This window comes from Camelus ferus, chromosome 12 (assembly GCF_009834535.1).
Source record: "Camelus ferus isolate YT-003-E chromosome 12, BCGSAC_Cfer_1.0, whole genome shotgun sequence".
Classification (NCBI taxonomy): Eukaryota; Metazoa; Chordata; class Mammalia; order Artiodactyla; family Camelidae; genus Camelus; species Camelus ferus.
In genome coordinates, this window is record NC_045707.1 from 8,771,831 (window position 1) to 8,795,910 (window position 24,080).

Sequence of the window (24,080 nt, forward strand, 5' to 3'; positions counted from 1 at the left end):
AAAAAAATTCCAGTGCCAAGGGCACATATGGGAGATTGATGGCAGGGCAGCAAAAGATATTACTCACTGCTATTGTATTTCTAACAAATGTGGATGATGGGGTCGTCCGTTCATTTTACTACCCAGCTCATCATCCACATGTGCACTTTTAATTGAAACTTGACCTTTCCATCCCATATTCCAAGTGGGAGCAGCACAAAAACACATCTCCAGAGGTGAAGATGGTGTTTCTCCCCAGGCAAGTCTCCAAAGGGACACTACCTTTACTTTTACGCTGAGTTAAAAACAAACTCTGAAATACTGGCTCCTTCATTCCTGACCCTACATTTCAGCTCCTCATAGGCAGGTGCTGGGGCGACAGAGCAGAGCCCACGACTCCTCTTCAAGACCCTGGGGGCAGCCCCCATCACCTCAGAGAGCTTACTCAGTGACCTTTCCCCAGCCAAGCTGCCAATCACCACCAAACTCTCCCAACGAGAGAGAGACAAGTAAATGTTAAGTCTACCCAACTCGTTTTATAGGTGACCTCTGGAAGATTTCACCGCAGAGCCTGGAAGAGACAGGGCTGCTTTATTAGCATGCTGCCTCACGGCCCCAGCCCCTCCCTCCCGCTTTTATGAGCCCTTGCTATATAAAATGCCACAAAGGAAAAAGGAAAAACAACACACTTACACTGGCAAACACTAGTTCCAACAGTCAGGACAAACCCTGGCTGCTTACCAGATGTTATTTTCAGTCATTTAAAAGAGAAATATTTTTAAAGGCCAGAGAACAAAAGTTTTTGTTGTTTTCTTTCTTTCTTCTTAAACATACACTCTCACACACACAAAAAGATGGAGGTACATTCCGTTCACAAGCATCCTTCCCCGAGTTCAAATTTAAAGGCGAAGGCAGTCGGGAGTAGGGTAGTTCCTTCCCCAAGCGGCACCACAACCTTCAAGCACGATTTTCAAACGATTCTCTCTTCAGCCTCATCTAAATTCAGGCATGACAGATAATAAATAGCTACTCATTTACTATCACCATAAAAATTTAAACAGCCTTGAAATAGTTGCTAAAATACAGGAATGATCAAACCTAAGCTCCGAAAAGCCACTCCAAATAGTAAAACTATTGCCACGAAGAATCACACATAAAGAGACATTGTTGCGATAAAAGCTGCTGGATTATTGGATTTTCTCGCTCTCTCTTTTAAATCTTCTACTAGGAGCGTAAGAGTCAACAACTTGCCGTTTTACCCGATGAAAAAAGGGCTTAGTAACCCTCAGCTATAACACTGTACCAGATTTGGTGGTGGATTTTTTCCTTTTTAAAGAAAGTATCCGATTCGATTCTACACAGTGATTAAACATCTTTGTGCTCAGCGGAGAAGGGTCTTCTAACCCCTCCCCCTCCAAAAATGGCATCAAAGCAATCAAAATGGTAATGCCGGGCCTGGGTCCCCTCCCCCCGCGAACTCCCCGACTTCGCCGGGGCCGCGCGCCGGGCCCCCCTCCGGCGGGAATGGAAGCTTCCACTCCTGGACGGGGGCGCGGGCCGGGCGGGCGCGCGCGGCCGGGGAGGGGGCCGCGGCACCGCCAGAAAGGGGTTAATAAGCATTCGTCCCAACCCTCCCGTCCAGCCGGGCGCCCCCGACCAGGCGCAGACCCGCGGGAACAGCCATCTTTCTTTCCGTAACCCCCGGCCCCCTCCTCTTTCGCACACCCCCTCCCACCACTTTTCAACTTTAAAGACTCGAAATGAACACCCGGCCTCCGAGTTCTCCCTCGCCAGGTTCGCCGCCATCCCCTCCAGTCTCGTCCACGTCTCTCCTCGCAACGACATTCCCTCGGGGTAGGGGGCTTCTGATCAGGCCGGGGCGGCCTGGAGTTGGAGGAGGAAGGGGACAGATCGGCCGCCCGGTCGGGGGCGGGGGCGGGGGCGGGCGCTGTCCAAGTTTGGTGCTGACGGCGGCGGCCGGCATTCCGAAGGAAGCGCGATCGATGGCCTGGGGGCGCGGCGGGGCGGGGGCGGGCCCGCGGGGCTGGCGGAGGGAGGGGAGAGGGCAGCGGGGAGGGCGCCGGCGCCCCCGCCCCCGCCAGCCTCGGAGCCCCGAGAGCGCCATTGGCTGCGCCGCTCAAAGTTCTCGGCTCCGGGCGGCTCGGGGAAGGGGCGGGAGTGCGTGTGCGGGGTAGGAGCGCGGGGGGAGGGGCGGAGGGGGAGGGGCGAGAGCGGCAGGGAGGGAGGGGGCGGGGGCGCGCGGCCGGCCGCGCTCCGGCGGCGGCATCTGTTCGTGGTGCTGAAACCCCTACCGCTGAGCTCAGCGCAACTAAGTCACAATGGACAACTTTTCCTCGCCAAGGGGCCGGGAGGGGGTCTGCAGCAGAGCCCCCCACCGCGAGAAGCTTCTCGCGTGTCCCAATCTAAACCTGACGCCCAGAGACCAAAGTTGGGGCAAAACTGGGGGGTCCTTGGGGCGCCTTTCTTTTGTTCCCAGGGAGCTGGCGTCAGGTTCCAAGAATAAAAGTGATGCTGGAGAAGTGGAGGGGAGGGGGGCCCGGAGGAACAATTCTTTAAATAAGATTTGCAACGGAACCCAGAAATCGCTTCCAAGTAGTTTGGTGTCCAGGCCCGAATTACCACTCCCTCTCCCCCCACCCTCATACCCGTGTGAAGCGGGGGACACTGAGCCGGGAGAAATTTCCACATTCCAAAAACATGTCCACCAACTCAAAATGGACGCCGGGCTGCTCGCCGCCTTTTAAGTGCAGCTTCTCTCTTTCGGCCACTGCGGGAACCGCGCTCTACCCCCTCGGCCTCCAAGAACCCGGCTCTTTCTTTCCAGAAAAGGTAACTTTGAGGACTGGAGAGACTTTCGGGAGTCTGGGCGCGCGGCGCCAAGGCCAGCACTTTTTAGGGTGCTGCCAAAGTGCCCGACGACCCCTCCTCCCCACCCCGGGCCAGGGGCGGGGGACAGGCTCCAGCTCGCTTACTTGTTTGTCGCTGAGCGCGGCGATCCGCGTCTGCCTCTCGTGGAGCTGTTTCTTGAGGTCGCCGTTCTGCGGAAACACGGGGTAGCGGGCTCAGGCCGGCCGCCGCGGGGGTCAAGTGCGCCCGGAGCCCCACGGGCCGCAGCCCCCAGCCCGGGCCGCCGGCCGCGCGCCCCAAGTTCCCTGGGCCGCGTCCCGCACGCGCGGCGGCCGGGCAGAGCCGCGCGGGGCCGCTTACCTGTGGCTGCCGCCTCATCGGGGCAGCTCGCGGGGCGGGGCGGGGGCCGAGGCCACCCGGCGGCGCGCCCCGAGCCGTGCAAGTTTGCAGGCCGGGGTGCGTGTGCGAGTGAGTGTGAGTGTGTGCCGGGGGAGGGGGGAGGAACAAAGAGCCAAGTAAACACGGCGAGTCCGTGTCGAGCAAAGCTCATAAATATTCAAGTCGCGTCCTAATCTCCCCAACACACACACGCACAAGCCGCAATACCGCTCGGGCTCCGGCCGCCACGCCGCTGCTCGCCCGAGCAACAATCGCCAAAACTACTTTTGCAAACTGTGCAGGATTGCACGGAGGGTGGGGGCTGGAGGGGGTCGGCGCACACACTCTCACACGCACCCCGGGCAGGCTCACGAAGGGGACCCTTCCCGGTACCCTCGCCCTGCAGGCCCCGCTCGAGAAAGAGAAGATGCCGGGCTCGGGTCCCACGGGCCTCCAACCCCCCAAACTGTGCAGGATTGCAGGACAAGGCGACAGAGGGGACGCCCAGAGGGGGGTCCGTGCATGTACATACTCCCTTCACCTCTGAGGCAGGCTCAAGGAAGGGCCCTCCAGCCCTGCAGACCCTGCGACGACGAGGAGGACACCGGGCTCCGGTGCCTGGAACCGCAACCCCGGGCCCCCAGCCCCCGACCTCCTACCTGGTGGCGCGCGAGTTCCACGGAGAGCGCCTCGGGCCGGCTCTGCAGCTCCATCCCTGCAACTTGGGCAGCACTTTGCGCTCACTTTGGCCCAGGCTCCCGGGAAGTTGCGCGGCTCCGCGGGGACGGGGGCGGCCGGGGGCGGACCAGGTCTCGGGGGAGGGGGGGACACGAGCCCCCTCCCCCAAGGCCGAAAGGGAGGGAGGGTCTGGTGAGGAGGTAAGAAAAGCAGCCGGGCTCCGCGGCGCCGAGCCCGCGGCCGCCCCAACTCCTCAGGCTGCCCGGCAAGTTGCGCCGGGTCCCCGGGCTGCCGGCGCGGCCCGGCGCACGGCCCCCCGGCGCCGGGAGCCCCGCGCAGCCCCGCGCGCTCCCGCTCCTCCGCCGCCCGCCGGCAGGGACTATATTTCCTCCGGCGCGCGCGCCTGGATCTCGCTGGGCCTCGGCAAAGTTGTGCCTCGGCACGATGCTAATTCGGCAGTGCCCGGATGGAGCGGGCCGGGGCGGCGGGGGGCGGTGCCCGAGCCCGCCGCCCGCCCCGCCCCCGCCCCGCCCGCGCGTGCGCACTGCCGTCCCGCCGCGGCCCGGCGCCCCGAGCGCAGAACAAAAGTGGTGGCGCGAAGGGGCGCAAACTCGCCGGCCCGCGTCTTGGGCCACTGCCCCCGGGCCGCTCGGGCGGGCGCTTCTCCTCTTCTCCGCCCCGGCGCCCAACCAAACCCGAGGAAAACGGGACGCTCAGCCTAAGGCCGGGCTTGTAGATACTTTCCGGTGGGAAGGGAAATGTCCACTTTTCCATTTCTTTTCTCTGGCTTTCGTCGATCCCTCTTTGCCCCTGCTCCCTCTTTCCTGCCTCCGCCCGCCTTCCTCTCCTACTTTATTTAAATTGTCTTCCACCCCCCACCCCCTGCCCGCTGTACACTAACGCTGCGACTTGGAAGATTAAATTAGTCGTGTCGCCAGATTCCCCCACCGCCTGATGGCCACCGTGTTGTTTAAACAGTATGAAAATTGATCTCCTGACTGTTCCTTTAATGGTTTTTTTTTTTTTTACACTCACAATTAAACTCTCAACAGATGTCACTGGACTTTTTAAGGCTGTTGTTAAAAATCGTAAACATGCCCGGTCAATGTGACATAAAACAATTACAACTACAGCTGCGGAGATCGCATTTCAAAACTCCCAGCCCCACAGCCAGGAGGTTAATGTTCTGGAGTCGATATTACGCTCGTGGAGTTATCATCCTCATCCATTAACGTCGGAATGCTCTGTGCGGTATTGGGCGCATCCTAGTATGTTTGAGGGATGCTGGGGAGAAATGGTGCAATCTACTCAAAGTACACGTTAAACGTTTAAACTGATCAATCATTATAACTTCATATTCCTCTGCAACACAAAAAATAGCCAGGTACACAGGCAACCAATGCCCCTTTCAGCATATGCCAACATGCTGCCTTTTGCTTCTACTGGCAGCAGAAGTTGTTGGAATTTTTTTTTCAGGTTGGGGCCCCAATGTTGTTCTGGCCTCCGAATCAGAGCATTTGCCACCAGTGGCTTTATGTGTGTGTCTCTTTGGCCCCCCCAAACCCTAGAGGCCTCTCCTCCCTGGCACCAGCACCTTGCCTGTAGGAAACACTCAGTGAGGAATCCCTGGTTACTGTGTGAGCTTTGTTAAAAACTCACAAAACTAACATGCCCTAAATGCCTGTCTAGCACCAGCCAGAAAGAAGCAGGGCTCACCAAATGTAAAACGAAAAGGCTGACTCTAGCTCCTTCCACTCTAGGCTTGCCCCAGTTTAGGATGGTGTCCCCACTACCTAGTGCTTTTGCTGGCCTGGACACCAGCCAGGTAAAGTGGACTGCAGGTAAAGTGGACTGCCTAGGGATCAGTGTTCCCAGAGCCAGAGGGAGCATGCAAGTGAGAGGGTTCCTGTTTGTAATCTCTGTAAATTTCACTGGCCTCTTAGTAAAATTTCATAATAATTTCATCGTCCATGTATGTAATTTAATCAATGGAGAGGATATTCGGGTTGTCTGTGACCTGCAGAATCAGGCAGATGCTGACTGGGGGATAGCAGCTGTTGAGATGTTTAAGTACCTTTTGCAAGTTTCTGTCATTTAATTAAGTTACAGTGGTGATCATTTACATGCCCCTCTGTCGTTTTCAAAGTTACCTAAATCCTGAGCGAGCAAGGAAGGCCAGGGGCTGGCTGCTCTCTGACAGTGAGGAAACTGGTTATGTGAAGGAAAAAAACTTACGAGGAGTCCTGTGCTGCTGCCTAAATGCGTCCCGCACAGCAGACCACCCTCCCTTTGCCCATGCCGGGCCCTCGGTCTGGAATGCCCTTTCCCCCGTAACCCACCTTTTAAAACCCTCTTCATCCTCCAAGATTCACTTCAAATGCCACATTTTCTAGGAACTTCCTCTAATTTCTACACATAAATTCTTTTTTTTAAATTGAAGTATAGTTGATTTACAATGTTGTGTTAGTTTCAGGTGTACAGCAAAGTGATACACATATATACGTACATATATATATTCTCTTTCAGATTCTTTTTCATTATATCACAAGATATTGAATACAGTTCCCTGTGCTATACAATAAGACCTTGTTGTTTACCTATTTTTTATATAGTAGTTTGTATCTGTTAATCCCAAACTTCTATTTTATCCCTACCCTCCCTTTCCTCTTTGGTTACTAAAAGTTTGTTTTCTATGTCTGAGTCTGTTCCTGTTTCATAAATAAGTTCCTTTGTATCATTTTTTAAGATTCCACATCTAAGTGATACCATATGATATTTGTCTCTGTCCGACTTCACTTACTATGATAATCTCTAGGTCCATCGATGTTGCTGCAAATGGCACTATTTCATTCTTTTTTATGGCTGAGTAGTATTTCATTGTGTGTATGTATATATATATATACCATGTATTCTTTATCCAGTCATCTGTCGATGGACATTTGGGTTGCTTCCATGTCTTGGTTATTGTAAATAGTGCTGCTATGAACATTGGGATGCATGTATCTTTTCAAATTAGAGTTTTCTCAAGATATATGCCCAGGAGTGGGATTGCTGAATCATATGCTCTATTGTTAGTTGTTATGTTGCAGAAAAATGTGTTACAGCTCAGTTGTGACAGCAAACTGGATCTGGGCGAGAAACCAAGCAGCGCTGGAAGAGTTGGAGAACTCAGGTTTATTACACCAGCAAGCTTAGATGAGTTAACATTCCAAGCTCTGGAGCGCTTCTGTAGGTTTACACAGGCTTTTATAGGCTGCCAGTTTACATTTTGCAACATCATATGCAAATAAGGTATAACAAAAGTTGACTAATTAGGAACAAGCTTTGTAGAAATGGCCCAATCAGGAGTGAGAGAAATAACCAATCAAGAGTGAGGGAAACAGACCAATCAGGAGGGAGAGAAATAACCAATCAGGAGTGAGGGAAATGGACCAATCGGGAGTGAGCTCCATTTTCCTAGAAGTTAGCCGTTTCAGAGGCAAAAAGTGAGATAAAGCCATTGGGCCAGGGAACCGGATGGTGCTGGCTGGAGAGCAGTGGCCCTGCCTTGGGGTACTGCTGGGTTTTTTTATGGGGCTTCTCACCTCAGTTTAAGGGAACCTGAATACTGGTTTCCATAGTGGCCACACCAATTTACATTCCCACCAGCAGTCTACACATCAATTCTTTACTCCTCCCTCTGGAGACTCACCATGAAGAGCTTACTTAGCACGGGGGGCATTCTGTCCCATAATACAGGGACTTGCTTGCTTCCCTGTTGGAGCCTGAGCTGACTCTGAGTCTGGCTTGTGGGCAGAGCACAGTAGATGGATGTTGAAGGAAGGCATGGGGTGCCTGGAGCCAAGTAGGTACTTAGCAATGAATGAGTGAGTGAAGGGATGGATGAATGAATGAATGCTAAAAGTGGGAAACAACCCACTATCCAAAAGGTAGGCTATTAATAATGGCCACAGAAAAGAGCAGTGTCTGCAATTAATTCCAGCGTCCACATTTCTCTTTACTTGCACTGTGGTTAAGTGGACAGGGGGCCTGGACTGGAGCTTGGATATCTGGGTTTGACACTTGGGTCCACCCTTTAACAGCCTCAAATCTTAGGAAAGTTATTCAACACCTCCTAGCTTCTGTTTCTTCGGATGTAAAATGGAAATTATCCAGCCAACCATGGTTACCCTTGGAGCCACTCAGCTCCTCTGACCTTGGCTACTTGCTCAGTGGAGAGGCCCAGTTGCAGGCCCCCCCGGCTTAACTGGCCTGGAAGTGAGGGCCAGCCTAGAGCACAGCCTCCTTCACATGCCTGCCATGAGGTGGGGGGAGGGAGGGCAGGGGCTGCGGTGGCTCCAGGAGCACGTCCAACCCTCTGGGCCCATGGGGGTCCCAGGTGCTCCTGCCTCTTCTGGCTTCTGAGTGAAGCTTTGCACCTCGAGCACAGATCCAGCCTCCCCAGTGGCTGACCAAGGGGTTGAGTAACACAACGCAGAAGTCCGGGAGAGTGAGTTACTTCATCAAATGAACTTGGACCAACTAGAAACAGGATTCAGGAAGGAGCCAGCAAATCAACATGGCTCCGTTCTCCATTGATTGGAATGTTCTGGGGCCCAGTGGGCCCACTGGACGGCCTATAAAACATCCCACATACCCCAGCAAACGGCCACCTTCCATGGGGCGTGGCAGACAGCTGGGTGATCCATCGCTTGGTTTTGCTCTCCTTCCTTTTCCCTCAGTCTTGTTGCTCTGGAATTGGACTTTCCATTAGTGTTACTGTTGGGGGCACCATTTGAGAGCCTTCCTCCCATCCTCTCTAGAAGGCATCCTTTATTTCATTTGATCCCCTGAAATTACCCCCATCTTACAGATAAGAGCACTGAGGCTCAAAGAGGTTCAGAAAATTTCACAGGCTGCAGGTGGTGTATCCACACATGGGACGGAGCCTGGTACCGTCCCGTTTATGCCTGTCACCCTGAGTGACATTTAATAGTTCCCTGTTTGACTCTCAGATGCATCCCAGCCTGGATGGTGAGTTGCATGGTGAGCCAGCTGTGGGATGGAGACAGAACTCACCCTCCAGGCTTCACGACTCCAGAGCCTGCTGTCCTCCCAGTACCCCACCTTGTCTTACCTGGCACAGTGCCCCTCAGTCTAGAGTAGTGGCTGGAGGTCGGGAATGGCGCCGTCTAGAGCCTGGGACGCTGGTGCAGAAGACTTGGCTTCCACCAGGGTCAAGTAGGGCCAACATCACAGACTGTCACTCTGCTTCCTGCAAAATGGGTGGCTAGGTCCCATCCAGTCACTTGCCCTCCAGCTCAGAGGCTGCATGGCATACCTGGGACACACCTGCCAGCCACTGGCAGGCTCAGGCCCGTAGCCCCGCTGCCCCCACACATCTCCTTGGATGGTCAACTCTGTCAGCATGCCTGAATCTGAGCTCCCTGGCCCCAGAGGGCAGCAGCCCATTCATCATTCCTGGAGTCATTCTCTCCTCTCTCAGGCCCCCATCACGTGCACTTCATGTAATTAGTGAGGACAGAATCGCACTGGGTCAGGGCAGGGCCCTAAACCCAATATGACTGGTGTCCTTACAAGAAGGGGAGAGGACATACACACACACACACACACACACACACACACACGTGCACACACAGAATGCCGTGTGACGACAGAGGGGGACTTCAGATGCTGTAAGGGACACCAAGGATGTCAGAACCACCAGAAACTGGGAGGAGGCCTGGAAAAGATGCGCTCCCAGAGGGAGCAGCCTGCCGACACCTTGATGTGGGGCCGCTGGCCTCCAGGCTGTGAAAAGAGGAAAACATTTCCGTAGTTTTAAGCAACTCGTCCCCAGTCTGTGGTGCTTTGTGACGGCGGCCCCAGGAAACCCACACCCCACACACGGCTCCAGCCCTCTGTTCCCGGGACCAGGCACGGGCTCCCACGGCCCCGCAGCGCTGCACGTTACCCTCGCTCCCGCGTCCCCTCCTAAGAAGCGAACACGGAGTCTGGTGAGCGCCCGGCACGGGGCCAGGTGTCTTCTGATCCGCAGAGACCAGAATCTCGGGTTCTCGTAAAGTCATGTGACACGTGTACCAAACACCCTTGACATCTCCAGCGGGGTCAGACACCTCGGTATTTCCATGGCCAGGCGCATGAATCCCCACCAGAAGTGGGATGAGAGCAGCGAACTGTCCCGTCAGGTCGAGGGGGGGTTGCTGCCAAGAAAGTGTGAGCATCAACCTGCCAGGGAGGAAACGCAGGTCATTTGGGACTTAGTACCACGCCTGCGGGACCGCGCCCACAGAAGGCACGCCTGAAGCTCGCTGATTTCCCTTGTCAGCCCCACTGCTGAGTCCGTCTACACGGCGGCTCCTCAGGCCTGGGAGAGCAGGAATGATGATCATCTCGCAACGAGTGAGGAAACTGAGGCACAGAGGAGCTCAGGACCTGCGTCCATCACAGCCCTGTCCCCACACCTTGGACCCTCCCTAATGCACCAGAGGGAGGGTCGTCCACCCCTCCTCCTGGCACCAGGCAGAACCCACTTGCCACGCAGCATCCAGGGCCTCTGCCCTGAGCACAAATGTTTATAATTTTTTTTCCCCTAAAAGTGCTGTTTAAAAAAAAGAAAGGAAATGGTAGGGCTGGTTCCTTCTGAGAGCTCTGGGAGAGACTGTTCCAGGACTCTCCCCCGGCTTCTGGGGGTTTGCTGGCGATCTTGGGTGCTCACTGACTTGTAGACACGCCACCCCAATTCCTCCGTCTTCACAGGCCTTCTCCCTGCACGCCTGTCTCCACATCTCCCCTGCGTAAGGACACGCAGTCACGTGGGATGAGGGCCCTCCCTGATGACACCCTTTTCACCTGGTAACCTCGATAAAGACCAACCCGAGGTGAATCCAGCCCCCACCGGGAGCTGAGCCTCGGCCCCACCTGAGGGTGTGTTTGTCCTAAAGCTTCTATTACTAAGCCCCATCCTCATTAGTACCTTCACACCCACAGCATCAGAGACGCTAAGTCAGCTGCTCAGCTCTCCGTGCAGGAGGAGTCAGCGTGCTGCACGCAGCACACGAGGCAGGGTGCCGCTTACGAGGAGGAAGGGCACAAGCCGGGGATAGGCCCTTGTCCTCGCTCCCCTTTGCGCCCTGGAAGTCCCAGCGAGCCCGGGAGTGGAATCAGTGCTCTGGCTTTCCCTCTCAGGTTTGGTGAAGTTTTTACTTCCAGACTTCTGACCCAGCGGCGCCTCTGACCCTGGAACCTTCCTGCAGAGCAATAGTGGACGGAAGTTTTCACTCGTCTAAGCCCGAGCCCGGCTCCTCTCTCCGTGGACAAGGCCGAAGTGTGTCCAGGGGAGTAGTTACTGGGGAACAGAGTGAGAGAAAGCTCTTTTGCTCCACATGGCAGGTGTCATGCTAGAGGCTGTGGGACACTGGTACCTTCGAGGGGTCCCAGTCTTACAGGGACAGCAAGTCTCAGCCCACCACCTCCTGACAGGGATCAGGACCGATGCCGGCAGGAGGTATAAAGGGGGCAGGGCGCACTGAGGAGGGAGCCCCGTTCCCCGCTGGTGGCCTTCATACTCCATCATCTCACTGATCCCTACAGCACCTGGGGCTAGCTGCCTTGGGAAACTGAGGCTCAAGGCTGTTAGGTTACTTGCAAATCACCTAGATGGGGGGTGTCAGTGAGGACTGAGATCCTGGAGAGCTCCACTGCTTTCAACTTGCAGCTGTGGGGCAGGGTATTGCGGGGCACAGGGCCCTGCGGGTGCCTGAGTGCACGGGTGGGTGTGGACACAGGTGTGCTGGGAGAGGAGAGGGGAGGTGGCCTAGCTTGGATTTAAGCCAGAAGCTGGCCCTGAGCTAGGATTCAAGCGAAGGAGTTTAGCTGGGAGATGATCCCGGGGTGTGACCCCAGGAAGTGCCTGCGGGGTGTGGGGAGGGAGTCCAAGCGAGGTGACTTAAGCAGCAGGTTACTGCACTGGGCGACAGGGCTCCCAGCTGCTGTACTCAAGGGGAGGGAGCTGGGGCACTTCTCCCCCAGCTCCCTGCCCACCACTGGTCAGGGCTGCCTCCAGGGTCATTCCCTCTGGCCGATTCCGAACCCACAAGGCCTCCAGGGTCATTCCCTCTGGCCGATTCCGAACCCACAAGGCCATGCCTTCTCCTGGGACTGGAGCATCACAGGTGCTCACAGGAGCTACAGAGTGCATGGGAGGGGCAGGGCAGGGCAGCTTCTGTCCCCTCTGGAGAGGACTGGAGACATGCCAGGGACAGAGGCAGAGGCCAGACGCTTCCCAAAGCAGTTGGGATGGTCGGCAGGTGACGGGGGGCCATTGACACTTAAACTGCCATGACAGTGTCTGCAGAATCCAGATGCGGAGGGATCTGGGGCAGGGCGATGGGTTAGGATGCTGCCCTGGGTGGAGAGGCAGGTGGGTTGAGGAGCTGGAGGGGAGTTAGAGCTGAGGCCACCCAGGTGGGACTGCTAGGCTGGGCGGGGGCTTCAAAATACCCCTGAGTGTCTGGCCCGTGAGCCACGTGGACAGGGATCGCGCTCTGAGAGACAGGTCTGCAGCGGCTGCAGCTGAGGGGAGGGCGTCTGGCTGGATCCGGGACAGGCAGCTGCAGGTTTGCTCTGAGCAGCAAGAGAAGACCTCAGTGACTCTCCGCTGTCCCTGCTGTGCTGCCCCACCTCTGCCCTGGACTTTGGCCTCCTTGGGGGCTGGTGATGGGGCTCCATGATGTCCCTCTGGGGTCCTGTGCATCTGTTCTCAGTGGGAAAAGGAGCTAGGCAGCCCAGCTGGCTGATGTCAGGGGGTTTTGAAGCCTGGCTGTCATCCATTGGCCAAGTGATGAAATGAAATAAGCTATTTGCTCTGCGTCTCCGTCTCTCCACCTCTAAAGTGGGGATTATCCACTTGGCAGACACACCAGTGGGAGCATAAAGCCAGTGAATGGAACGCCTCCCTCTTGGCAACGCTGCTAAGTGAGCTGCGCAGTGGGTGCTGGGATAGGCCAGGGCCTGGGGGTGCAGTGGGGTGGGGGGAACCTGGCCCCCAGGACCGCTAGTGCTGGGTTCAGCTGGGTCCCCAGAGTGCAGATGGCACCCCCGCGAGGCAGCCACCTGGAAGAGGCTGTGGCATCAGAGGCCAAGAAGATGGGCCTTGAAGGTTTGGGGCAAGGACCTGCCGGTCATTGGCAGTCACTCGGCTACCACTGGATGGAGGGGTTTCGGCCCCCGACCCGGGAGGCTGGGACCATTGTCCAGGGTGGGGCGAAGCAGGGGCCCCATGGGGCGCAAGGGTGTAAGTGGCTCAGGTTGACAGGCGAGGTGGGGGGAGTGAGGGCGTCCAGGGCAGCCTCGGTTTCTGAGCAGAACTGTGTGAGCGAGGGAGGGGGGGTTGGGGGGCTGGGGTGTTAAGGTCCTGCCCTCCCCAAGGCTTGTCTGGGGGACACTTTGTGGGCCAGGGTCCCGTACAGGGGCAGGCAGGGGGAGGTAAGGCTTGTCATCAGCCCCTCCTTCAGTTTCCCTCCCGATGGGGTTGGACATGTGCCCCCCAAATTCACATTCTTCCCAGAACTTCAGAAGGTGACCTTACGTGGACATAGGGTCTTTGCAGATCTCATCGAGTTAAGATGAGGTCCCCGTGGGCTGGGGTGGCCCCTTAGTCCAGTATGACTGGTGTCCTTATAAGAAGAGGAGGCACACAGAGACAGACACACACGGAGGAGAACGCCACGGGACCACGGACGCGGAGCACCCAGGACTGCCAGCAACTCAGAGACCAAGAGAGAGGCCTGGGGCAGGGTCCTTCCTAGAGCCTTCAGGGCAAGCGCGGCCCTGCCAACACCTTGATTCCGAACTTCTGGCCCCCAGAACCTTGAGAGAACGCACTTCTGTTGTTCACAGCCGCGCACCGTGGAGCTGCGTTACCGCCGCCCCAGGACGCTAGAACACTCCATTTACTTACTCGGCCAAAGCTGGCCTCATTTGTGAATTCCGCCTCCTCGGAGCCAGCACGATCAGTCCTAGATCTCCTTCCGCTGGAGGGTTGAGGCTGGACCTGATTCTTCTCAATAGTGTCACCCCTGGCCTGGCTTCGTTAGATGCTACTTCCCTTACTCCCCAGCGGGTTGGGTTTAACAACCTCCATCTGGCCGTGATGAGGGGAAATACCTTCTTCACCTCGATGTCCCATTGTCCGCAAATCCAGCTCCCTCTTCCTTCAGTGGCTGGTGTTTGTAGGCATAGAAAGTGAGTTCGATTATTCATTCATATATTCAGCACATAGTTTTCCTATAGTTTATTGAAAGCTTTCAAAGACTTCCAGAAAAAATCTTTTATTCTCTACCCATTTTATGCCAAAGCAGCAGAACAGAACAGCGCCTTTCTTCCTGGGTGACCCAGCACGCCTCCCTGCAGCATCTGAGTGTGCAGATTCCAAATGCAAGAGCGCTTGTTGGCGCCCACCACGTGTCAGGTACCACAACAGGCAATTAAAGTTATCATAATAATAATGTGCTTATCGAGTGAGTGCGTGTTGAATGCCCAGCATTATGTTAAAGGCTTTCCATGTTATCTCATTTTAATCATTTTAATCCTTCACAAAGACCCTTTGAGGTAGGTGTTACCAGCCCCATTATATAGATGAGAAAACTGAGGCTAACTTCTCTAATGACTTATCTAGGGAAGCACAGCCCATAAGCAATTGTTTCTAACTGAAACTAGCCGAGGTCCCAGCCTGGTGTCCTACTGCCCACGAGGCAGCTCTGTTGGGCTCACAGACACTGGCCAGATGGCTGGCTGTGGCCTGTGGGTGACACTGTTCGCTGGGAGGCTGGAGGACAGGCTTCTAGTCCCAGGCTTGTCACCCTCTGGTGAGGACATGAGTAAAAATGTTTCAACAGCCACGTGGCAGTGACTGGCAAGAACAGTAGTTAAAGGAGTTATGGGTTATTAATAACATTTATAACGATGAAACGAGGATCATTATTATAACAAGGACAAGTGCCACGGACTAGTGTTAATTGCGATAATTACTAATTTATTGGGGAATTAGAAGATGGTTTCAGGCCTGTAAATCAGGGAGGAAGGAGAAATGTAAGTATGTGGGAAAATATGTGAATTTGGAAGTTCATAATATTTGCCTGACAGGGCCCAGAGAAGAATTTCAAAGCAGTTGCATGTCCAAGGGTACCCCCGCAGGACAACTGCTGATATGTCAGACCTCCTGAAAATGCATAACAAACAAACAAAACCCTGAGATACCTTGGACCCCAGGAGCACCAGGCCGGGCAGGCCCTGGAGGAAGACCTCAGATTTGGTTCTAGAAGTGAGGGAAGGCGGAGCGGGGGGTGCTATGCTCAGGCTGTGGGAGGAGCACGGGCTGTGGAGGGCGGAGTGGAAGCAAGGAGCCCAGACAGACGGCCACCTGGTCTAGGAAGAGAGGAGGACACTTGTCTGGGGCAGGAGGTGGCGGAGTCCAGGATGTGGCGGGAGGGAGTGGGCAGGATGCTCGGGCCGCCTCCGGATCAGTTAGAGCGAGTCCCTGGGGGCTGCCCCGGGCCCTGGGGTTTGTGCTGGTTCTCAGGTGCAGCCAGGTGGACACCTGCTGGCCCTTCCCTTGAGAATATCCTGCTTTCATTCGTCCAACCTCCAATTCTGTCTGTGCAAATGTCCTATTTTGATATATTCCCCTACCTCCTTACCTAATACCTTGTTTACACCTGATTAAAAAATATATATTTCTGCATTTGATTAAGAAGCTGTTTTTTATTACCTGATGTTTTACCATCTACAGAGCTCTTTCACTACATTAGCTCTTTTTTAAAAACAATTTAAACGTTTTACATTAGCTCTCGATAATTCTGTTGTGGGGTATGAAATGGGGGTTCAGAAAGACCAAGAGATTTGGCCAAAACCACATGGCTGAAGGTAACCCCCAAGGGGACGTGGTCTTGGCTCCTGTCTCTCCTTCATTTATCACTGTGTGTCCTTGTTTTCTGACACAGCCCAGCTTGTAGGCCCCTCTGCACCTCGCAAGGAGCCAGTCATCCTCCAAGCTGCCCCCTGCAAGTGCCCCGCCATCCGCAACCCACCTGCTGCAAGGCTGCCGCTGTCAATGGCTCACTTCATGTTGGTTTCTGTGATGTGGAGTTTTTTATAATAATAGTAACAATAGTAGTAATGATGGCTATTTGTTGAGTGCTTCTGTGTCCCTGTGTTGAGAAAAGTATTTTGCTGAAGCGATGCATTTAATTGCGGCAGTAATTCTGTGAGCAACGGACCACCGTGACCCCTGTGTCATGAACTAAATGTTTTTGTCCCCCCAAAAATCATGTGTTGAAACCCTAACCCCCAATGTGATGGTATTTGGAGATGGGGTCTATAAGAATTAAGGTGAAATGAGGTCACAGGGGTGGGACCCTGATCCAGTAGGACTGGAGCCCTGACGAGAAGAGGGAGAGACACCAGAGACCCCTTTGCACCTGTCCATCCATCCATCCATCCATCTACCTATCATCTCCAGCTCCAGCTCCAGCTCCACACGCTCACGGGGAGAGGCCACGTGAGACACATTGAGAAGAGGGCTGTCCACAGCCAGGAAGCGCGGCCTCACCAGAAATCCGTGCTGATGGCACCTTGATCTTGGACGTCCAGCCTCCAGAACTGTGAGAAAATAACTGTCTGTGGTTTAGGCCCCCTGTCTGCGGCATTTTGTTATGGCGGCCTTAGCCAGCAAATCCACCCCAGTTTTGGATGAGGAAACTGAGACACAGAGACGTCAGCTGACTCCGCCAGGAGTGCTCAGTAGCTCATGGGACCAGGCTGCAAACCCGACAGCCTGGCTCCAGCTCCTGCCCGCTCTTCTAGCTCGAAAAAATGAGCGAGGAAATCCTCCTAACATCCCCCCACCCCCGATGTTCCACGCAGCCTCCGCACCCTCCCTCCGGCCCCCGGCGCCAGGTCCGGTTCCAGGGCTGTGTGCTGCTGCCTGGCCGCGCCCCGGGCTCTCCCCAGCAGCCTTGGCCCCACTTTCCACGCTTGTTGAACTAAGCTGCCCAGAGTCGTGAATTCCCCTCTTCCCTCCTGTGGGCCCCACGCAGCTGGGTTTCCTTTCCTGCCTTGTGCCACGGGCATCCAGGTGCAGGTCTGTCTGTCTCTCTGTGTCACCACAGAGGGCTCCCTGAGGCCAGGCACGGCATCCTGCCCACATGTGTCCCACGGAACTCAGCCCAGGGCCCTGCACACGGACCACCTGGGTCACGAGGGGGTGGAGGAGTCCTACGTGTGGGCACATTTGCAGCACCAAGGGGCACTGGCACCCGGTGCTTATAAATAGAGTCTGAGGGGTAGACACATATGCGAGAAGGACGTGAGGCAAATATGGTATAAACAGTTCATTTTCCCTCGTCAGGGTGACTAAGGGTGACTGACCTGAACTGTGTCACTCGGTCACCTGGAGCCCTGAGCCGAAGTCTGCAGAAGCAAGTGGCTCCAGGCCCCAGATCCAGCTGTGTCCCACACCCCATCCAGACTTTCTGTGCCCCGTGAGTCTCCTGGGGCGATCTGTCAATTGGTTTTGGGGTGTGAACTAAGCAGTTGCCTTCGGTCCAGGGTTGACTGTGCAGGGCCCTATTAGGAGAGGCAGGGAGGAGGCAGCTGAGTCACCAGCCTTCTCTCACCTGTGCCTGTCCCCCAGCCCCCTACTCGGATAGACCTTCTCGCTTTCAAGCCAAAGGAAACTACCCACGTGTCCCGAGGGGCATGGATTCCTCTCCATTCCCCCGTCCGGAGCGCACACACACAAACACACACACCACCCTGACTCCAGGCAATATTGAATGGAGACAGACCCTGCCCTCTTAATCCAATTAAACTCTCAAAGTCAGAGGAGACCGCATCTTGCCCATTCTCTCACTTTATAAAGAAAGGATGGTTTAGAGAACTTTAATTATGTCTCAAGTCATTGGCAGGAGGATGATTTTAGCCCCAACCCCACTTTTTTTACCCCAGACAGAGCAACTTTGAGACAGCAACATATGCTGCCACACTGGCCCTGCTCCTGAGGCAGACATGAGTAATCAATCCCAGCTCTCTTCCTGGCTGAGCCTGAGCTTGGTCTGCAAATCCTTCTCAACACAGTTTCCAGGCAGTGACTCCTAACTGGTCAACTTGCACTGGTCCTACTCACCTTCCCAGCTGTCCCCACGAGCATGTACTGCCCCCTTAGGAGCTGGGTGTCAGCAACGCCAGCCACAGCCAGAGAGGCTGTGGGTCTCCACAAGGCAACAGGGACTTCAGGGGTTAGAAGGCTGGTTCTGTGACCCCACCACCTCTGTTTAAGGGTTCCCCCAGAGCAGTGGCTTCCATGCTGTTTTGACCTTGACCCACAGTAAGAAACAAACTGCACAGAGAAATCCAGGACCCACAGTCATGTATGTACATACATGCAACGGAGTCAGAGTTTCATTGGAAAGACAGCTATGCAGCTTAATAGTGTCTATTCTGTTCTTCATGTTATCCTCAACCACTAAGTTGATTTCATGCCCCACACCTGCGACGTGAGAAACCACAGCTCTAAACTGTTCTCACATCTTTAGCGTCTCCACGTTCCAGAGATTTCAATTTCTCTTTCCATCAAACTCCTCCATTTCCCCCAAAGCTCTACCTTCAGTGATATGAGCATGGGCAGCACAGAATTAATCAAATTAACCAGTGAATAGCTGACTGGCAGGGCCTAGCCATTTAGACTTTGAAAGTGTCCCAAGTGACTCTTACCCTCAAATTCTAACTGAGAATCATCCAGTCAACCCCATCAAGTTTCTTAATTTAAAAAATGGGGAAACAGACGCATAGAGGAACAGCCATTGGCCAATGATCCCAGGGATCCAGAGGCCGGGCTAGGATGACTCAAAATTATAGCGTTAGAGACTCAAGGCTCTTGGGGACTGTGTCCCCCATTTTGGTGGCCACCTAATACCACACAGCCAATAGGAGGAGACATGGACACTAGTACCTGTAGTGGGTAGAATGGTGGCCCTTCAAAAATGTACAACCATCGTGACTCCTGGAACCTGTGAATATGATCTCATTTGGGAGAAGAGTCTTCTCCCAAATTTGCTCAAGGCAGTCCTGGGAAACCAGCACACACCCAGAGTGGGAATTCAGGGGTTACCACGGAATCCGAGTGTCACGCTGGGAACCCCTTTTACCGAGCTCCTGTCGAGTGCGGGCGCCACACCAAGGGGTTTACATGCATATCCCGATGGTGGCACCGAGTGGGCCAGGCAGGGACAGCCGTCACCCCGAAGCTCACAAAGCGTGAACCCCTCGCCCAGGGCCAACAGGCAGAGCGTGTGCAGCTGGGGCTACTCCCTTCCAGCCACCTCCTCTCCGAGACAGGCCAGGGACGGGGCAGGCCTTTTTCCGGGGGAGGGGTCTTCTGATGCTTGGTTCCTGCCTCGTGGGCAGCTACACCCAACAGAGCCAGACTCTGAGATTTGAGCTCAGAATCTGGGGAGTAGCCCCAAAGTACAAGATGGAATTTTAGCAAGAGAAGCCTACCGCAGGGTTTGTTTCCCTTTGCTCAGGATGAACAGGAGCAGATACAGTCTGACCTACATTTAGCACAGAGGGAGGAAATTTAGTTCATTGAAAGAAGTGAGAATTTGGTAGTTCTTAAGTGATTTAAAGTCTTTTCCTCTGCTTGACGTTCTCTGTATGGTATTGGATGTGTGACAACATACATCCAGAGAGAGAGGGACCATGATGTAGAAGTCAGGCCATTTACACATATCCAAGTTAAACCGCCAGTGCGGACGAGTTTATAAAGGGCGTGACGTGTCGCCAGGCCACCGGGCACAGGCATGTCATGAGGAAGTCCTGGAGGAAGCTGGGGTGGGAGGGCCGCACACGGATCCCGGCCAGAGGGTGCAAAGTGGAGCCAGCTCTTCCGGGTCTTCTCAACCACGACCGATGGGCCGATGGGCCGATGGACAGGGCAGGGACGCCTGGACCAAGGCCAGCGAGTCTGGTGAAGCCCCACCCTCGGCGGCACTTTTGGGCTTTAAGAAGTACTTCAACGCCCTTCTCCTTTCATTCACAAAAGGTCCCGTGAGCAGAGAGGGGAAGGATTATTTCTATTTTACAAGAAGAAAAAAAAACCCACCAAGACGCGAGTTAAGTGTGATTTTCCCCAAAGTCTGATTCTAAATGGATGAGGTGGGAAGCGGACTGTGGATCAGACATGAAGCCCAGCCCGGAGAGCGGCCAAGTCCCCGCTAACTGCGACTGGACGTCATGGCCTCTAGACCTTGAGACCTGAATTCTCACCAAAGCAGATGTCCCAGAGCCGCCACGTCACACAAGAAACCCCGCTCTCTTCATGTTTCAGGCGGGTACAGCCAAAGCATCTGGTGGTTCAGACTGCCTGTCACAGAAGGTGACAGGGTGACCTGAGGGACTGAGAACCGCACCCGGGGAGGCACCTCAGCGGACTCGCGCTGGGAACCCTGGTTCTACACGTGGGAGACGCAGGCGGCAGGGCCCCGCATTCAAAGACTTTAAGTGCAAAGGGGTGGACGCTACGTCTCACCAGGTGCTTGAAGGCGGCGGCGCGCACCGACCCTCTGCCAGGGACGTCTGGCTTCTCCTTTCTCCCCCACATTGTAGTGATGCTGCTAGATTTGTTTACATGTGGTGGAGTCAGGACCGCAGCCCGGGGTTGCAGAGAAATCGCTGCCTTCAGAAGCTCAGCTGTGCAGAGGGTAAGGACCCGGTGCAGGGAGGTCCCCGGGGGCCACGCGGCCCCAACCACGGGCCCAGGCTCGGGACTGGAGGAGCTGGATGACCTCTGGACGCGGTTAGCTGACTGGTTCCCTGTGCCCTGACCGCCCCCGCCTTGGAAGGGAGATGAGAACTCCGCCCCTCCCACCCGCAGACTACAGCCAGGGCTGAAAGGAAACCGGCTTTGGGAACCAGGACGTCCAGAGGCAGCTGGGGCTTCATTTTCGCGGGAAGCTCTCGCTGCTTCTGTGCAGTGGGGAGTCTGGAATGGTCATTTTTTTCCTGCCACTCCCATCCCCCAAGTGCACTGAGACCCTGCGATGACAGCACTTCCTTAAAGTGAGCTGACGGTGCAGCTGGGGCCGGGGTCTGACCCCCGGGCCCCAGACCCCTGGACTCACATGGACCTGGGCCCACACACCAGCCTTCCCTGATGAGGGGGTGAGCCTGGCGAGCCGCTTAACCTTCCAGCACCAACGGGTGGCGGCTCGGCTACAGAAGGGGGACCCATCACAACATTAGCTCCGTCTCCTTCTGGGGGAGGGATGGGCTGCTCAACCCCACAGCTGCCACGGGTCTGGGGTAGACACTGAAGTCACTTCCTGACGCCCAGTAAGGGGGGAAGGCGAGCGGTGAGCCAGAGTCAGGCCAGCTTAGGGCAGCAGTGGGCCAGGCATCTGCGTTCACTGCATTTGTAAGGACTTGGCTTACCCACTCCTGGTGGGGTGTCACCGGGGGTGCCGAGTCTCCCACCAGCCCAGGATGCTGTGGGAACTGGGGCAGGAGCCTCTTCGGTCAGGCTCCCAACCCAGTGTTTCTTCTGCTTGGCCCATAGAAGGAAAGTCAGTTCTGTCCATGTCCTGCAAATTTCCGCAAAGGACACCAAACATTTGCACCACACCTCGTCCCTCTCCAGTCACGGTGCAAAGCCATCAGCGAGTCGGAGGCTGCTTGGAAGCACGGTTCTCAGCAGGTGCACACCGACTGCCGCTCCCAGCCCTCCAGTGAGTGGCCTTGATCTCGGGCGATATTTAGATGCTGTTTTCCTCATTGGCCACAGATGCTTGTCACACCAGAAACTCGCTTGGCGGCTCATCCTGGGTCTCCTTGACCTGGTGCAGTTTGAAAGCAGAAGAAAACGCTCCAGTTTGCCAGAGACACCCGTTTCCCTTGGGAACAAACGTTTGCATCTGGCCTTTGCTGTCCTTTCTCATTTGGTTTCTTCTCACGGAGGAAGCAGCCAGGCCCCACGCTCTGTCCAGGTGGGCCAGTGCACAGGCCGGCCTGTTGTGGGGAGGCCTTCGTGGGGCAGAGCTGGAGGGGCCTACGACCCTCCCTCCAGGTGAGAAGACTGAGGTTCAAGAGGAGAAGGCATTGGCCAAGGTCCCTGCAGGTAAGAGGTGCAGGGTGGAACCATGTCCAACTTCTGCCAACTCAAGGCCACACGTACTTCCCACCGTGGGACGTGGCTGGGGACAAAAGGGGCTGACCCCGAGCTTGGGTGCTCCCTTCCTATTCCTGCACCCTCCCTGCTGGGTGACTTCAGAAACACTCCACTATGCTCCGAACTGTAAAGTCGGGGGGGGGGGGGTCTTGGCCACCACCAGGGAAGTACATCACCCCTCCCCTTGGCCACGGCCACACCTGCCTCACTTTCCCAACCCAAGCTGCTCCCCCAAACCCACCTGCTCACCCCTAACCACTGGCTGCCCCCTCCTCAACCCCTTATTTCTCTCACTGCCTGGCTAATGACAGGGAAATGGAGTTTGGGAGCAGTCAAGGGACATGCTGCGCTGACCTAGTGTGGACACACAGTAACTACTTTTGAATGAAAAAGAAAAGAGAAGAAATGTCACCCACCAGGCTGTTCCCAGGACCAAGGAGGCGATTGATGCTCCAGGCCTTCTGTGTCTCTGATGATGAGCTGGCCGTGGCCAGGTGTGGTCCTGCCCACCTAGGTGAAGTGATGGCTCTGCTTGTCCCATGGCATCTGGGGGTCCCACCCCATATGGTCTGCAAAAGGCTCTGGCCACACAGAACTCTGGCCGGAGGGGACAGCATCGCCTGCGGGAAATAAAGTGTACACCCGTCCTGACCCGCTGAACAGTTCTTCCTGGCTTGGGGTCCTCAACAAGGTTCTCTGTGACACTGGGGACACAATTTCTCCCCCCAAGACCTGATTTTGACTGGGCCCATTGGATCCTTTTTCCCTTGACACCTCTCCCTTCTGCCCCGACCCTGAGATTTGATGGAACTTACCCCGTCCGCCGCGCTCTACCCTCTGGACCCTCTATGGGTCAGTCATCAGCAAGTCTTGTTTCCAAGCCTCCTATGTGCCAGCCCTGTAGAAGGAGAAACCCAGTTCCCTGCCTGGGGGGCTTAACCCCTGTACTGGGCTGACTAGTGTCCCTCTGAAATTCATGTCCACCCAGAAACCTGTGACTGTGACCTTATTTGGAAATTGCGTCTCTGCAGAGGGAATCGTGTTAAGATGAGGTCATCCTGGATGAGGCTGGGCCATCATCCATTGACTGGTGTCCTTTGGAGAAGAAATTCGGACACAGACACACACTGAGTGGCTATGTGACAATGGAGGCAGAGACCAGAGGGATGCAGCCACAAGCCAAGGAGCACCAAGGCTGCAACAGCCATCAGAAGCCGGAAGAGGCGCCGGAGGACTTCTCTCTAGAGCCTTCGGGGGAAGCGGGGCCCTGCTGACACTTTGGTTTGGGGCTTTTAGCCGCCAGATCTGCAAGAGGATACATTTCTGTCGCTTTAAGGCCCCCTCCCACCCCGCAGCATGCGGTCATTTGTTCTGGCAGACCTAGGCGTCTCATCCACCCCCCGCAAGGGCAAGACACCCACGCTGCGGGAGCCCGGTGCACCCCCCAGAGGGCAATGCAACTGGACAAACACAGCGCCGTATCCGAGGCACTTCCTCTGCGCGCCTCCAGACATCACGTCCTCAGAGCCATCCGAGAGGCAGGCTGGGCGGGACTGTAGATGGGAAAACTGAGGCCCAGAGGGCAAGAGACTGACGCAAAGTCAAATAGTTGGGAAATAGCAGCCTAGATTCAAACACAGCCTTCCCGAATCTGGGGGCAAGTGGCCTTGTTGGGGTTCGGTGTTACGTTTGGTTTGTTTGTTTTTTATGAGGGGGAGGTAATTAGGTTTATTTATTTGTTTCTATTTGGAGGAGGTACCGGGGATTGAACCGAGGCCCTCGTGCAATGCTAAGCATGCGCTCTCCCACGTGAGCTGTGCCCTCTCCCCGTGTGTTCCGTGTGCGCCCTCCCCACTGGTGGGGGCGGCCCCTCCAGGCGCTTTGCTCCTTGATCAGGGCCTCCCCCGTGGGCAGATCACAATAAAGGAGGTCTGGGGAGGATGATTTGGGTTTT

The 24,080-nt window shown here is 55.4% G+C and overlaps 1 protein-coding gene across 2 annotated transcripts in view; it reads right to left on the minus strand.

The window, feature by feature from the left end:
• Positions 1-4,310, minus strand: part of PHF21B (PHD finger protein 21B) — an 85,598-nt gene extending 81,288 nt beyond the window's left edge. Inside the window, exons 1-2 of one of the 2 annotated variants that reach the window (XM_032492417.1) lie at positions 3,885-4,310; positions 2,973-3,038 (exon numbers count right to left, since the gene is read on the minus strand). In XM_032492417.1, coding sequence (XP_032348308.1) covers positions 2,973-3,038; positions 3,885-3,938 — 120 coding nt within the window. In that variant the 5' untranslated portion in view covers positions 3,939-4,310. Of the gene's footprint in view, positions 1-2,972; positions 3,039-3,207; positions 3,525-3,884 lie in introns of those variants that run through there. The other variant, XM_032492418.1, reaches the window with a different exon arrangement.
• Positions 4,311-24,080: the final 19,770 nt, after the last annotated feature.